The 13,902-nt window shown below is 52.3% G+C and overlaps 1 protein-coding gene across 2 annotated transcripts; it reads right to left on the reverse strand.

The window, feature by feature from the left end:
- Nucleotides 1–179: 179 nt before the first annotated feature.
- OPA3 (outer mitochondrial membrane lipid metabolism regulator OPA3) lies at nucleotides 180–13,600 on the reverse strand. Of its 2 annotated transcripts, none has more exons than XM_079799597.1 (2): nucleotides 13,168–13,600; nucleotides 180–1,937 (listed from the first exon to the last, which is right to left on the reverse strand). In XM_079799597.1, the coding sequence occupies exon 2, from the start codon at nucleotides 1,918–1,920 to the stop codon at nucleotides 1,507–1,509; it is 414 nt and encodes a 137-aa protein (XP_079655723.1). In that variant the 5' UTR covers nucleotides 1,921–1,937; nucleotides 13,168–13,600; the 3' UTR covers nucleotides 180–1,506. The 2 variants fall into 2 exon arrangements, with proteins under 2 accessions (XP_079655723.1, XP_079655724.1); XM_079799598.1 differs by lacking the exon at nucleotides 13,168–13,600 and adding an exon at nucleotides 2,862–2,911.
- Between the last annotated feature and the right edge of the window lie 302 nt (nucleotides 13,601–13,902).

A 13,902-nucleotide genomic window follows, 5' to 3' on the forward strand; every position in this document is an offset into this window, starting at 1 on the left:
ATGGGCCCCTGCGGAATAAATCTGCCAGTTTTTATAAATGCTGAGGTTTCTGGAGTGATTTGAAGGGCTGCTCGGATGAGGACGGGAGCGGGGTGCTGTCCCCTCTCCCCAGCAATCCACCTGCTCCTCTCGTCCTTCTTCCCACCCTGCACCTGTTCCAGTTCCCTCAGGCTCCTTCAGCCAGGGCGGGCTCTGCCCCCTCTGACCTCTCAACAGACCTTCCTGTCCATGCCCCTTGCCAAGGCCGCTTCCTCATTCCTTTCTCCCCCTCCTGCCCCAGTCCCACCTCTTCACCATCGGAGAGAAAGCCCGGCTGTCCCTCACAGACTGGGGCCTGGGGCCAGTCCCTGTGCTGCCCGGAGGCCTCGGGAAAGGATGCATAGGAGGATCCTCTGCCCCTTCCCATCGGACCTCCCAGCTTTTCCATTTTAACGACCCTGTGCCTTTTTACCGGCATACACCGTGGTTCTCAGACACATGGAGATGCCCCCATTACCTCGGAGCTCCTTTAATTAGAAAACATTTACAGTCTGAAAAAATAGCACTCGGAAGTCGCAGAGCTCACGCACGCCCCCTGCAGTGGTTCATCGGGTCAGGCAGGTAACTGCCTGGTGGAATGTTCCCTTCGGGTCGGGGTGGGGAACTTAGGGCTGAGGGGCCAGTGGTCCCGTGGAGGAAGCCTTCGCATGAAGGGGGTTGAGGGGGACTGGGGGACCAGTTCAAAGGCAAACAGGACGAGGGAATCCCCGAGTATTCTGAAGAGCAGGTTTGGGTGGAAGATGGGGTCATGACCGTTGCCCATGTAGTAGGAGAACAGGTGGGTCCCTAGGAAAGGCCAGCCGGGAGGGTGGTGGGTAAGGACAGCAGTGGGTCCAGAAGTGGTAAACAGGGGGCTTTGGTTAAAACAATTGTTCGGCCCCCGGGCAGCACCCATTTTTCCAACCTAAAGGGCCACATCCTGCTGGACCGGGTCCTGGGGGCCGGGGCAGGGGGAGAGCTGGGGAGCTGCCTGGGAGGGCCCTGCCGGCCTTCCTGTGGGCTGTGCCCAGACTAAGGTGCTGGTGCTGCTGCTGGAATGATCGCTTAGGAGGGGCCCTCAGGAGAGGGGCCAACGGGGGCCAAAGTCAGGCACCACAGGTGACCTGTTGGGGCTAAAGCTTTCCAAGGTCCATCCTGTTTCTCACACCCCCACAAAGAGCGGAGCTAGACAGATTTCTGCATTTTCATTACAATGGTCGCAAAGGAGCAAAGTTTGGGTGTAATGGGGAGGACCGCTCCAGGTGAGTGGAGGTGTGAGGACAGGAGGAGTTAGCTAGGTCTGTGTGTCCTGCGGGCCCATCTAGCTGGGGGAAGTGACCAAAAGCCTGGTTGGATGAGCCCGGGTCTAGGATCCATTCTGCCCCCAAAGGGACCGGGTGCTATTAGCTGGACCGGTTCAGGAAGGGACAGGGCGGACGGAAGGCCACATCATGAAAGTCACGTCCAAGACCAGGGCCTGGCGGCCTCCTAGTCCTCGGGCTCGGGCGTGGGCTCCTCCTCGGGCTCGGTCTCTGCCTTGGGCGCAGTCGGCGCGTCCGGGTCCCGGGTGCAGATGTGGGCGCGCAGATCTTGTATCTCCGCCCGCAGCTCCTCGAGGGCGCTCTGCTTGGGCGCCGCCTGCACCTGCGTGTGCAGCAGCTCCAGCGCCAGCGCCAGGTGCTCCACCTCGTCCCGCATCTCGCCCCAGGCGGCGCGCCGCTGCTGCTCCTTGCGGTGCTGCTGCGTCTTCTGGCGCCAGTACTCCAGCATCAGGCAGCCGCAGGCCACCACGAAGATGGTGGCCTCGCCCAGCAGCTCGGCGCCCAGCTCCGCGGCCGTCTCCTCGTTCAGCGGCTTCACGGCCTGGGCGTTGAAGCCCAGGAGGCGCATCTTGGTCCGCATCTCCGCCCAGTGGTACACTGCGGGGGGAGAGGGGTCAGGGACCTCCGCTGGGGCGCCCCCTCCAGCCCGCCCCTCCACTCCTCCAAGTCCCGTTGGGAGCTGCGGGGGGGGGGGGGGGGGAAGGCGGCCGGAATGTCTGTGGTTGGGGAGTGAGCCCTGGCTGGTGTGGCTCAGTGGCTCGAGCGTTGGCCTGCGACTCAAGGGTCCCTGGGTCGATTCCGGCCAAGGGCACATGCCTGGGTTGCGGGCTCCATCCCCAGTGGGGGGTGTGCTGGAGGCAGCCGATCAGTGATTCTCCCTCATCATTGATGTTTGTCTCTCTCCTCTCCCTTCCTCTCTGAAATCAATAAAGAAATATATGTGTTGTTTTTTTTTTAAAAGAAGAAGACCCGCGCGCACCACGCCGGGCGGACGGAATGCTGAGTTAGTTGTTCGGGACGGGCGGCCGGCGGGCGGGCATCTTTCGAAAACGTCCAGAAGATTAGGCGAGTAGCTGAGCAATGCTGCCCTGGATGGGGAGCTTCTTAGTGGGGCCCCATCCCGGGGTGGTCCCAGCCCAGAGCGGGGCAAATGTGGCTCCCTCTGGTCTCTCACCCCCCCCCCCCCCGCCCCCCGGAAGGGCCAGACTAGTTCCTCTCGGCCTCCCCAGAAGGAGGAGCTGACAGCTGGCCCTTTCACTGTGCGGGTTGGGGCTGTGGAAGGAGCTCGGGGCTTGAGCGAGGCTGCTCCAGCAACGACTCCTGGACCTAATCAGTTATTCATGGAGTGAGGGTCCCCGGCCTCGCCATCGCCATCGGTTATAAATGTAACAAACACGGAGCTGGTGCTGAAACCTGACTCACTCCAGGAATATTCAGATGCATCCATTGATCCAGGGGCTGCTGGGAAAATAATAAGCCTCTTTGCACTCATTAAGGGATGGATTCCTGGAAACGTCTTACCCTCCCCCCTTCAGCCTCCTCCGCAGCAGCCAGGCCGAGCGGGTCACCTTTCTTCCCTTCAGTCGGAAGAAGAGCCCCTGCACCCGGGCAGGCTGGCTGCATGGGAGGGGGCGTGTCGGCAGCTGTGGTCCCACCCCTCCACGGTGAACCACTTCTTAAAAAAAAAAAATATATATATATATATATATATATATATATATATATATATATATATATATATTTATATTGATTTCAGAGAGGAAGAGAGAGGGAGAGAGAGATAGAAACTGATGAGAGGGAATCATTGTTCGGCTGCCTCCTGCACGCCCCCCACTGGGGTTCGAGCCCGCAACCCAGGCATGTGCCCTTGACTGGAATTGAACCCGGGACCCTTGACTCCGGAGGTTGACGCTCTATCCACTGAGCCAAATCAGCTAGGGCCAAGGTGAACCACTTTTTATCTCTTCTGCATTTTTTCTTGCACATTAACCCTAGGGTGCCAAATCACAAGCTACTACCTCTAACCCTTGATTTACTCAATTGAATTTTTAAAAATATCATGATTTGAGCCCTGGCCAGTATGGCTCAGTTGGTTGAGCGTTGTCCCATGCTCCAGGAGGTCCCCGGTTGGATTCCCTGTCAGGGCCCAAGACCGGGTTTCAGGCTTGATCCGCGGTGGGGGCGTGCAGGAAGCAGCTTATTGATTGTCACTCTCACACCAATGTTTCTCTCTTTCCCTCTCCCTTCCTCTCTCTCAAAATCAATAAAAAAAAAATTAAAAATTATGACTTGACTTTCCACTGCCACCCCCACGTGTGTGAATGTAACATTCTGTGTCCTTTCCTCCCCGTCCCAAGTTTTGCAAGTGATTTTTATTTTGTCTGTTACTATTGGTAGCCTTTGTAATTCTAAATAACATGCCTATTGCCTTAACTTCCTGACCAGCACTTATAGGTACATTAACTGCTCCTCCACTCTCTACTCTCCCCTGCCCTCACCTCCTGTGGTCTGCTGCTGTGCTATTGTATTTACACTAGAGGCCTGGTGCATGAAATTCCTGCACAGGGGGGGTGTGTCCCTCAGTCCAGCCTACACCCTCTCCAATCTGGGATCCCTCTAACAATCCAGGACTGCTGGCTCCCAACCACTTGCCTGACTGCCTGATTGCCCCTAACCACTTCTGCCTGCCAGCCTGATCACCCCCTAACCATTCCCCTGCCGGCCTGGTGGCCCCTAATGTCCTCCCCTGCAGGCCTGGTTGCCCCCAACTCTCCTCCCCTGCAGGCCTGGTCCCTCCCCTGCAGGCCTGATCCCTCCCCCCCCCCCCACTGCCTTCCCCTGCAGGCCTGGTCCCTCCCAGCTGCCCTCACCTGCTGACCTGATCGCCCACAACTGCCCTCCCCTGCTGGCCTGGTCCTCTCCAACTGCCCTTCCCTGCTGGCATGGTCACCCCTAACTGCCCTCCCCTGCAGGCCTGATCACTCCCAACTGCCTTCCCCTGCTGACCATCTTTGACTACATGGGGGTAGCCATCTTGTGTGTTGGAGTGATGGTCAATTTGCATATTACCTCTTTATTAGATAGGATTACCAAGATGCCTTTCTGAGTCATACTAAGTGTTTACTGTTCTTTGCCTACTTTCACTCTAGACTGGATGGTAGTTTCTAGGCCCAGAATTTACAGGTGCAAAATTCCTCAGCCATTTAGGGCCTCATTCCATCACTTGTCACCCTGTATCCCTGGCTGCACCAGGATGGGTTTATGGATGAGTTGCTCTTGTTTCATCATTTTATACTTTTCTATCCTAACCTTGTTTTTTTCTTTAGTCCTGGGAATGTTTCCTGTCTGTGCAGTAAAGGATTAACCGTACCCTGCAACTAGAGGTCTGGCCTTTGCCCTTCTGTCCCGTCCAGAGAGGAAGTCTTTAAGTCCTTGGAATGTCCTGCCTGATAAGAGTGTCTGTTTACTTGGGGCCGGGGCCGTGCCGGATGGTGTACAATAGCACATCACTTACCAGGAGGGCTTTGGGCCCCGTGGTACCAGCTCACCTTCTGGAGCGAAGCGGCTAGAAACGAAGGTGGGCCACACGGTTCGTAAACCTGGTCTCTGCGACCCATCCCCCTTAAAACCCCCGGAGAACACGGCCTGGGCGAGCTTCCCCGGTTGTCACTCATTGTTGCTGGGAGAAGTTAGTGCTGTCCCCAGTCCCACGGGGACAACGGGCGCTCTCCCGTATTCTACCCCACGCACCTCTTCCTGGGGCTGATTTTAATCTGTATCCTCTCTTCCTAATAAACTGTAACGGGGGTGTAACCATCAGTGAGTCCTCCACCAAATTATTGAAGTTGGAGGTTGTTGGGGGCTCCCTGAACTTGCTGTTGGTGTCAGAGTGAGGGTGTGCCTGGCGACCCCTCACTGTGCGTGGGATGCATTTCCTCCCCTCCATTTCCCTGTAACTCCTCAGAACACTTCCTCGTCTGGAACGTGGCCCTGCACTGACCTTCACCTCTAGACTTTTCTCTCCTGTTTTGTTTTTATTAATGGATTTTAGAGAGAGAGAAACATCGATGTGAGAAACATTGATTGGTTGCCTTCGGTACGTGCCCCGACTGGGGACTGAACCTGCAACCTTTTGGTGCACAGGACGATGACACTGCAGTTGGGGTGGTTGCCATTTCTTTATGCTGTGTCTGGGTACACTGCCACAGGAATCCAACATCCTATATAATAAAGGCCAGGGAACATAAGCATAATGACTGGAACAACCGCTCGACCAGTCGCCATGAGGTGCATTGACTACCTCTCAGTCCTCCCCACCCCCATGGCCTGCGAGCAGCGGCGAGCTACGTGCGCACAATTTCATGCACTGGGCCTCTCTCTCTATATATAAAAGCCTAAGCAACCATTATGACCGGTTGACCAAACGACTGGTCACTGTGATGTGTGCTGACCACCAGGGGGCAGATGCTCAACACAGAGCTGCCCTCTGGTGGTCAGCGCACTCCCACAGCCAACCTCCTGCAGTCCCTTCTCCCAGCTGGCCAGCCCCGATCAGCCCCAATTGGGACTGGGCGAGATGGTCCCGATCAGCCCCATTTGCTGAGGAACCACGCCCATGCACGGATTCATGCACCGGGCCTCCAGTCAATTATAACAGGCTCTCCAAGGCATGTGGCCGTCTGGCTATCTTCGTTTAGTCCAGGGTGCGGAAATCTTCTAGGATATACAGTTGGATCCACTGGGTGCTACTTGATTCCCTACCCTGACAGACCCAGAGGGCATGACTAGGATAACTGGTAAACACACAAGGTAACAACCAGGAGTGGGGAAAGGTTTCCGGAATAAAAAGGGAGTGAGTTGACCCAGCAACACCAAAGTCAGTGCGGGCCATTCCCAACTTTTGTAGGCAAAATCATGCATTGGTCTGTCTTATGGGAGGCTGTTCCTGGCATATCTGGACCGGGGTTCACTAGAGAGCTAAAGGAACCAGTGGTGGTGCGGTGTAGGGTGCCCTCCTCACGGAGGCCATGGTGCCCGAAAAGCTTAAATGTTTGTGTGTATTTTTTCAATTTTTTTTAAAAAATTGACTTTAGAGAAAGAGGAAGGGAGAGGGAAAGAGAGAGCGAGAAACATCGATTGGTTGCCTCCTGTTCAGGGATTGAACCTGCAACCTGGGCATGTTCCCTCACCGGGAATCGAGCCCACGGTCCTTTGGTGCATGGGACGAGGCTCCCAGCGCCTGAGCCACACTGGCCAGGGCCAAAAAGCTTAAATGTTGCTTCGAAGGCAGCTCTCTTTGTTGGTGCCTACCCTGCTGTGCGGGTAAAGACCACTTTGAAAAAGTTGGTCCCCACGTATGGAAAGAACACAGTCTTGTGTTTCTCCTTTATTCTCACACGAGTCTCCTCACACCACACGTGTGGGCTTCTTTCTCCCACACCAGGCGACGCTCTGAAACACCAGCGTGGTGGCCGACAGTTTAAGGAATCCTGACACTAACTGCAGTTCATCAGAACCCCTCAAGCTGAGGGCTCAGCTCCACAGGACTGCCCCCACTTCAGACTCTAAATACAGACAGTAGGTCCCAGGTCCCCCACAACTCCTGTCTAACGTGGCTACAAACTGGAGGTTCCCATTGTTGTGGCAGAATGCACGGAGGACGATCAGCAGCACTCTGAGGGAGGGAAGTTTAACCTTTATTTCGCAGACCTGCCAGTCCAGGGGAATTCTGGATCCAAAGCCTGAACTGAACTCCTGGGGAGGCTCTGACCTATCTATCTCCTCCTGCGGCGGGCCCTGAGGGTCCCCGCAGCTCCGCCCAAGTCAGTCTTGGTGGGGCCTTGGGGTTAGGCTCTGCAGCTCTGCCCAAGTCAGTCAGAGTGGGGAGGTAAGACTGCAGTTTTAACCAGATACTGAACTAGGTTGCAAGTCCCCCCACCCCCATTTTCCTTTTCACCGTGACATTCTCCTTGGATTCGATCATTTACTAGAACAGCTCACAGATCTCAGGAAAACACTGAAGATGACCAGTTTATCCTATATAATAAAAGCCTAATATGCTAAGTGTCCAGTAGTCTGGTCAGCCATTCAACCAATCAAAGCATAATATGCTAATGATATGCTAAGGCTGCTCAACTGCTTACTATGACATGCACTGACCACCAAGGGGCAGACGCTCCGACTAGTAGGTTAGCTTGCTGCTGGGGTCTGGTCGATCGGGACTGAGCCAGTCGGGCCGAACACACCCTGCATCCCTCCCACAGTCCCTCCCCAGCTGGCCAATCTCCTGCGTTCCTCCCGGCCCCTATCGTGCACCAGTGGGGTCTCTTGGCTTGGCCTGCGCCCTCTCGCAATCCGGGATCCCTTGGGGGATGTCAGAGAGACGTTTCGTTGCAACAGCAAAACGACAGGTCACTATGACAAGCACTGACCACCAGGGGGCAGACGCTCAACACAGGGGGAGCACTGTTCAGCCAGAAGCTGGGCTCACAGCTGGCAAGCGTAGCGGCAGTAGTGGGAGCTTCTCCTGCCTCCGCAGCAACGCTAAGGATGTCCCACTGATGGCTTAGGCCCGCTCCCCCCCATGGAGGGCTCCTGGACTGCGAGAGGGTGCAGGCTGGGCTGAGGGACACTCCCTCCCTGCTAGTGCACGAATTTCATGCACCGGGCCTCTAGTTATATAATAAAGGACACGATGGAGAATATGGATAAGCAGAAAGGGCAAGGCCTGTGAGGGTGGGAGCACAGGAGCTCTGTCCTGGTGCAGCTTGTCACCACCTTCCTGGGCCCGGATGTGAGCACCAGGTTCTTTGAACTCCGTCCTTACGAAGGCTTAATTGATTATTAACTCAACCTCCAGACTCTCTTCCCTTCCAGGAAGATGTGGGCGGGGCTAAACGTTTCAAACTTCTAATCATGGCTGGTGGCCAGCACCCATCCTGAAGCCATCCACGACCCTGCCCAGCATCGCCTCACTTTCAGAACAAAAGATACTCCTATCACCCAGAGGGTTTAGGAACTCTGTCGGAAACCAGGGCCAAAGACCAACTGTTACAAAAAAGATGCTCCTAGCGTTTTTATCCCCTAGGAAATTACAAGGGGTTCCAGAGTTCTGTGCCAGATTAGCCAGAGGGATGGATGGATGAATGGATGGATAGATCAATGATAGAGATAGATAGATAGATAGATAGATAGATAGATAGATAGATAGATAGATGGAAATTTTTTCTATTATTTGACAACCTGCCTGACAGAGGTCTTTTGAAAGAGATTTCCCTTGGACCAGGAAGCTTGTGCAAGAATATTCATTACACCACCTTCTTACACCATACACATGAATAAACTCAAAGTACCTTAAATGTTAGACTCACAACCATAACAATTCTAGAAGAAAACATAAACAGGAAAATCTTGGACATTTCTCAAAGCAATATTTTTCCCTGATATATTTCATTGGGAAACAATAAATAAATAAGTGAGATTACATCAAAATAAAAAGGTTTTGCACAGCAAAGAAAACCATCAACAAACTGCAAGGACAACCCAATGAATGAGTGAATATATTCATCAATAATACATCTAATAAGGGGTTACTATAAGAAGAAAAGTATAAAACTCAACACCAAATACACAAACAATCCAATTAAAAAATGGGCAAAGGGCCCAGCCAGTGTGGCTCAGTTATTTGAACATTGTCCCACGTACCAAGAGGTCGCTGGCTCAATTCCCAGTCACAGCACATGCTGGAGTTTCAGGATTGATCCCCAGTAGGGGGCATGCAGGAGGCAGCTGATCCATGTTTCTCAGATGTTTTTTATTTTTCTCTCCCTCTTCTTCCCTCTATCTCTAAAAAATCAATAAAAGCATATTAAAAAATAACAGTAATGAAAATAAATGGGCAAAGGACCTGAATAGACACTTTTCCAAAGAGGACATACAGATGGCCAATAGACAAATGAAAAGTTGCACAATGTCACTAATCCTCAGACAAATGCAAATTAAAACCACAATGAGATATCACCTCACACCTATCAGAATGGCTACCATCAATAAATCAACAAACAACAGGTGCTGGTGAGGATGTGGAGAAGAGGGAGCCCTCATGCACTGTTGGTGGGAATGCAGACTGGGGCAGCCACTGTGAGAGCAGTATGGAGCTTCCTCAAAAAATTAAAAATGGAACTGCCTATGACTCAGTGGTTCCACTTCTGGGAATATATCTGAAGAACCCTGAAACAGAAATTTGAAAGAATATATGCACCCCTGTGTTCTCTGCAGTGTTATCTATATCTATGAAACCCTAATATGCAAATAGACCAAACGGTGGAACAACCAAACAACTGGTCGCTATGACATGTGTGGATCACCAGGGGTCGCGTGCGGACCATGGAAGGTGTCGGCAGCAGGCAGCAGAGCATGGAACATGGCGGGCATTGGCCTTGGCGAGATGGTGGAGCAGGTGAGTGGGGGCGCCACACCAAGGTGGGGCGCCGGTCACTGTCATTGGGGCAAGCATCTGGTGGTTACTGAAAATTCTTTGCTCCCGCACACCACGGTCCGCCAGGAGCTCGCACCTGCTGCTGGTGCCCAGCGCCGGCCCCCAATTGCTTGGCGCTGTCAGTGAGTTCGAGCAGCGGCTGCTGGTCCTGATCGCCCCTCAGGGCTTCTCTACCACCCCCTGCTCCTGAGGGGTGATCGGGTCCAGCAGCCGCCTCTCGCACCCGCCGCTGGCGACGGCCCTGCTCACACCCGCTGCTGGCACCGGAGCCACCACTCGCACCCGCTGCCAGTGCCCAGCGCTGTCCCAGATTGCTTGGTGCCAGCAGCGGGTGCAAGTGGCGGCTGCCAGCCCCAATTGCCCCTGAGGGCTTCTCCACCTCCCCCTGCTCCTGAGGGGCAATTGGGGCAGCAGCCGCCTCTCACACCTGCTGCTAGCGCTGGCTCCAATTGCTCCATGCTGTCAGGGGGTGTGAGCGGCAGCGGTGGAATTAGGGCTGCCGGCAGACAGGGGACTGGGGGCCATGGCGGGAGGGGCTGGGCGGGGGCACAGAAGATGGGCTGAGACCCACCCCTGTGCCCACCACAGCCTCATGGTCCACAGTTCCTTTCAAGGTGCACGAATTCGTGCACTGGGCCCCTAGTTTACAATAACCGACATTTGGAAGCAGCCCAAGTAGTAGATGGGTGTTTGTTCTGGAGGTATTTGGGGAAGTTTGAATCAGAGGCCGAAAGTGATCTTAACAAGGTCTTATCGACTCCATCTGGCTGCAAGAGTGGAGGACAGAGACTGTGGGGTGGAGGCTATTACCAACTCCCGGTGAGGAATAAATGGATCAGAATGGTGGCTTAAGAAAAGTGGTTGTATTTTGGATGCATGTTTGAAAAAGGGGCAACTAGATTTTCTAATGTGGAGGGAGAGGGGATGAAACACAAAATTCAGGGATGACCCCATGTGGGAACCCTGTTCAGAGTATGCCGGATGTTCAAAGCCAAGGCCAATTTCCCAGACGCAGGTGTCAAAGCAAGAACACAGCCATCTTACGGTACTACACCAGCATGCCCTTCTATGACCCAAAGACTGATGTCACTATTTGACAAGAAGCCTCTTGTGTCTAAGTCAGTATAAAGTATGTTATTTAAAAAAATATATATTTCATTGATCTTTTACAGAAAGGAAAGGAGAGGGACAGAGTGCTAGAAACATCAATGAGAGAGAAACATCGATCAGCTGCCTCTTACACACCCCCTACCTACTGGGGATGTGCCCGCAACCAAGGTACATGCCCTTGACCAGAATCAAACCTGGGACCTTTCAGTCCCCAGGCCGACGCTCTATCCACTGAGCCAAACCGGTTAGGGCTGAAGTATATTATTGGCCAGCCTGTGTGTGGCTGCTTTGTGGGACTACTATGTAAAGCTCCTATGTTGGAGCTCCTATGTGTTCACCAGCCGGTGTGCGGCTGCCTGCGTTATGGGACGGCTTTGAAGAACTGTTTTGCCGGATGGCTCCTTGTTAGCAATGGCTACTTGGGCTACAATAAGGACTCTCTTATATACCCACGACTTCTCATATCTTCTCCACCTAATACCCGGTGTCCGAGAAGGTCCAGTCCCTGGCAGAGGGACTCGTACCCAGCAGGTGGCGTAGTTGAGCAGGATAAAGGAGCGAGTACTCCCCAACACCCCAGGATTTTCGGTCTTAGCAGTTGCAGCAATGGGAGCTCCGTTATCTGAGACGGGGAAGAAGGTGGTAGGAGTGCTGTTCACAGGAGCTTTGCTTGGGCCGTGTTGAGAGGTGTTTCACAGACCGCTGAGTGGAAGCATGGGGTGGGCAGCTGGACACACCGTTCTGGGAATCTGGGAAGGGTTCAGGATGGAGGCGTGTACAAATGTGGTGGGCTCAGTACAGACCCAGCCGAGTCAGCGGTGGTCACACTTAGGACGGGTCATCTTCAGGTTATGGTAATAAAGATATTTGGGGGGCAGGCAGAGAAGGGAAGGAGCCCTCTTTCTGGTCTAAATAGTCAATAGTACAATAAATTAAGCTGTGACTTGCAGTCTTTGCCGATCTCCCCGGTGTATACGCTCCTACTGTGGCCAATTAAAAACCGCCTTCGTGATGTGACTGAACATGGACTGAAAAGCCGCCAGTAGCCCATCAGCATACTCCATTTCACCCCACTAAGTTAGCAGCTCAAATAACCAGAAGAACATCTATAATAATAAAAGCGCACTATGCTAATTAGACCAGATAGCCAAACGACCTTCCGGACGTCCTTCTGGATGAAGCCAGGGCTGCAAGGGCTAAGGCAAGCCACCCTGGCTGCGAGGGCCGAGCCCCTTGCACGAATTTCGTGCATCGGGCCTCTAGTAGGAAATAATAAAATGTAGTGAAATGATTAGGAAGCAAGGCTTCTATCCTCTTCTTTCTTTTTTGAATATATATATTTAATGATTCAGGAGAGGAAGGGAGATAGAAACATCAAGGATGAGAATCATTGGTTGGCTGCCTCCTGTACGCCCCCTACTGGGGGGGGGGGATTGAGCTTGCAACCCAGGCATGTGCCCTTGGCCTGAATCAAACCTGGGACCCTTTAGTTCACAGGCTGACGCTCTATCCACTGAGCCAAACAGGCTAGGGCCTTTCTGTCCTTTTCAACTCATCCCTCTCAACACAGAAAGTCCCTGATACAATGACATACTGTATTATATCCTTGGTTATGTCTAGTTTCAGTAAATACAAAAATAAAAAAAGACAGTGAGATGACGCTGGATAAACTCCCCATCCTTCATCATTATTTATCATTTCATGGCCATTCTGTTTCCTCTCTCCTCAAGTGCACTAATGGGCTATTTTAGTTATGATCCCAGACATCATACCAACAGATGTATTTTTCAAATGTAAGGACTCTTGCACAATGCCAATAACTATCACACAAAATAAAAATATTTTTAAATATATGTTACTGCTGCACAATTTTCTCAATTGTCTCAGAAAGGTGTAGGTTTCTTAAGCCCAATTTATTATAATCAGCATTCTGGTTGTAACCTGCGAGCTTTCAGTAGCTGTTTGAAAAGGCTTTTAACCTATAGATGTTACATACTTGTGCCTCGCCAGCACAGCCAAGGGTTCGGCAAGCCTGAGGGGGGCCGGCGAAGGATGAAGAAAAGACAGATAAAGAGAATAAGCTGGGTCTAGGTCAGTGGTTGGCAAACTCATTAGTCAACAGAGCCAAATATCAACAGTACAACAATTGAAATTTCTTTTGAGAGCCAAATTTTTTAAACTTAAACTTCTTCTAATGCCACTTCTTCAAAATAGACTCACCCAGGCTGTGGTATTTTGTGGAAGAGCCACACTCAAGGGGCCAAAGAGCTGCATGTGGCTTGCGAGCCACAATTTGCCAACCACTGGTCTAGGTAGATCTTCTGTGCCTGGCTGAGACCACAGAAAAGATCCAGACAGGAAGTTGATGCTTTATTTTATAGTCAGAGGTAAACAAGGTAGTGGTCACCATAGTTACAACTTCTTGTGAGTTTCACTTGTTTTGGCAGCACTTGCTGCACCTCCCACAGCCCATTAGCTACCCAGATAAGATCTAGGGAGTAGTCACAAGATCAAGCTTAATTATGCTAAGAGGGCTGTGCCTCTAAGCCAGGGCTTGTTTGAGGCTTTGCCAGCAGGTCAGTCTGAGGCTTAACCCTATAACACCTGGCTACACATACTTAGCATGAATTTCAAGGCCTTGGGACATCTCTCCATGGGGGTCTTTGGGAAGAATTCCCCGCACACCTCAAAGTCTATTGCTTCATACAGACCTTCGTTGTCTATTTTTATTTTATTTAAAATTTTTGTTTATTGATTTCAGAGAGAGACAGAGAAAGGGAGAGAGGGAAGAGAGAGAGAAAGAGAGAGAGAGAGAGAGAGAGAGAGAGAGAGAGAGAGATCCATTGTTCCACCCATTCATGCACCTACTGGTTAACATGTGCTCCTGACTGGGGATGGAACCTGAAACCCTGGTGCTACGGAACTGGATGATGTTCCAACTAACCAAGCCACCCA

The sequence above is a fragment of the Cnephaeus nilssonii genome, assembly GCF_951640355.1.
Source record: "Cnephaeus nilssonii genome assembly, chromosome: 20".
NCBI classification, from domain to species: Eukaryota; Metazoa; Chordata; class Mammalia; order Chiroptera; family Vespertilionidae; genus Cnephaeus; species Cnephaeus nilssonii.

Excerpts from the sequence above, each read along its gene's own strand:
- OPA3 (XM_079799597.1), bottom strand. The coding sequence starts at position 1,920 with ATGCGGACCAAGATGCGCCTCCTGGGCTTCAACGCCCAGGCCGTGAAG.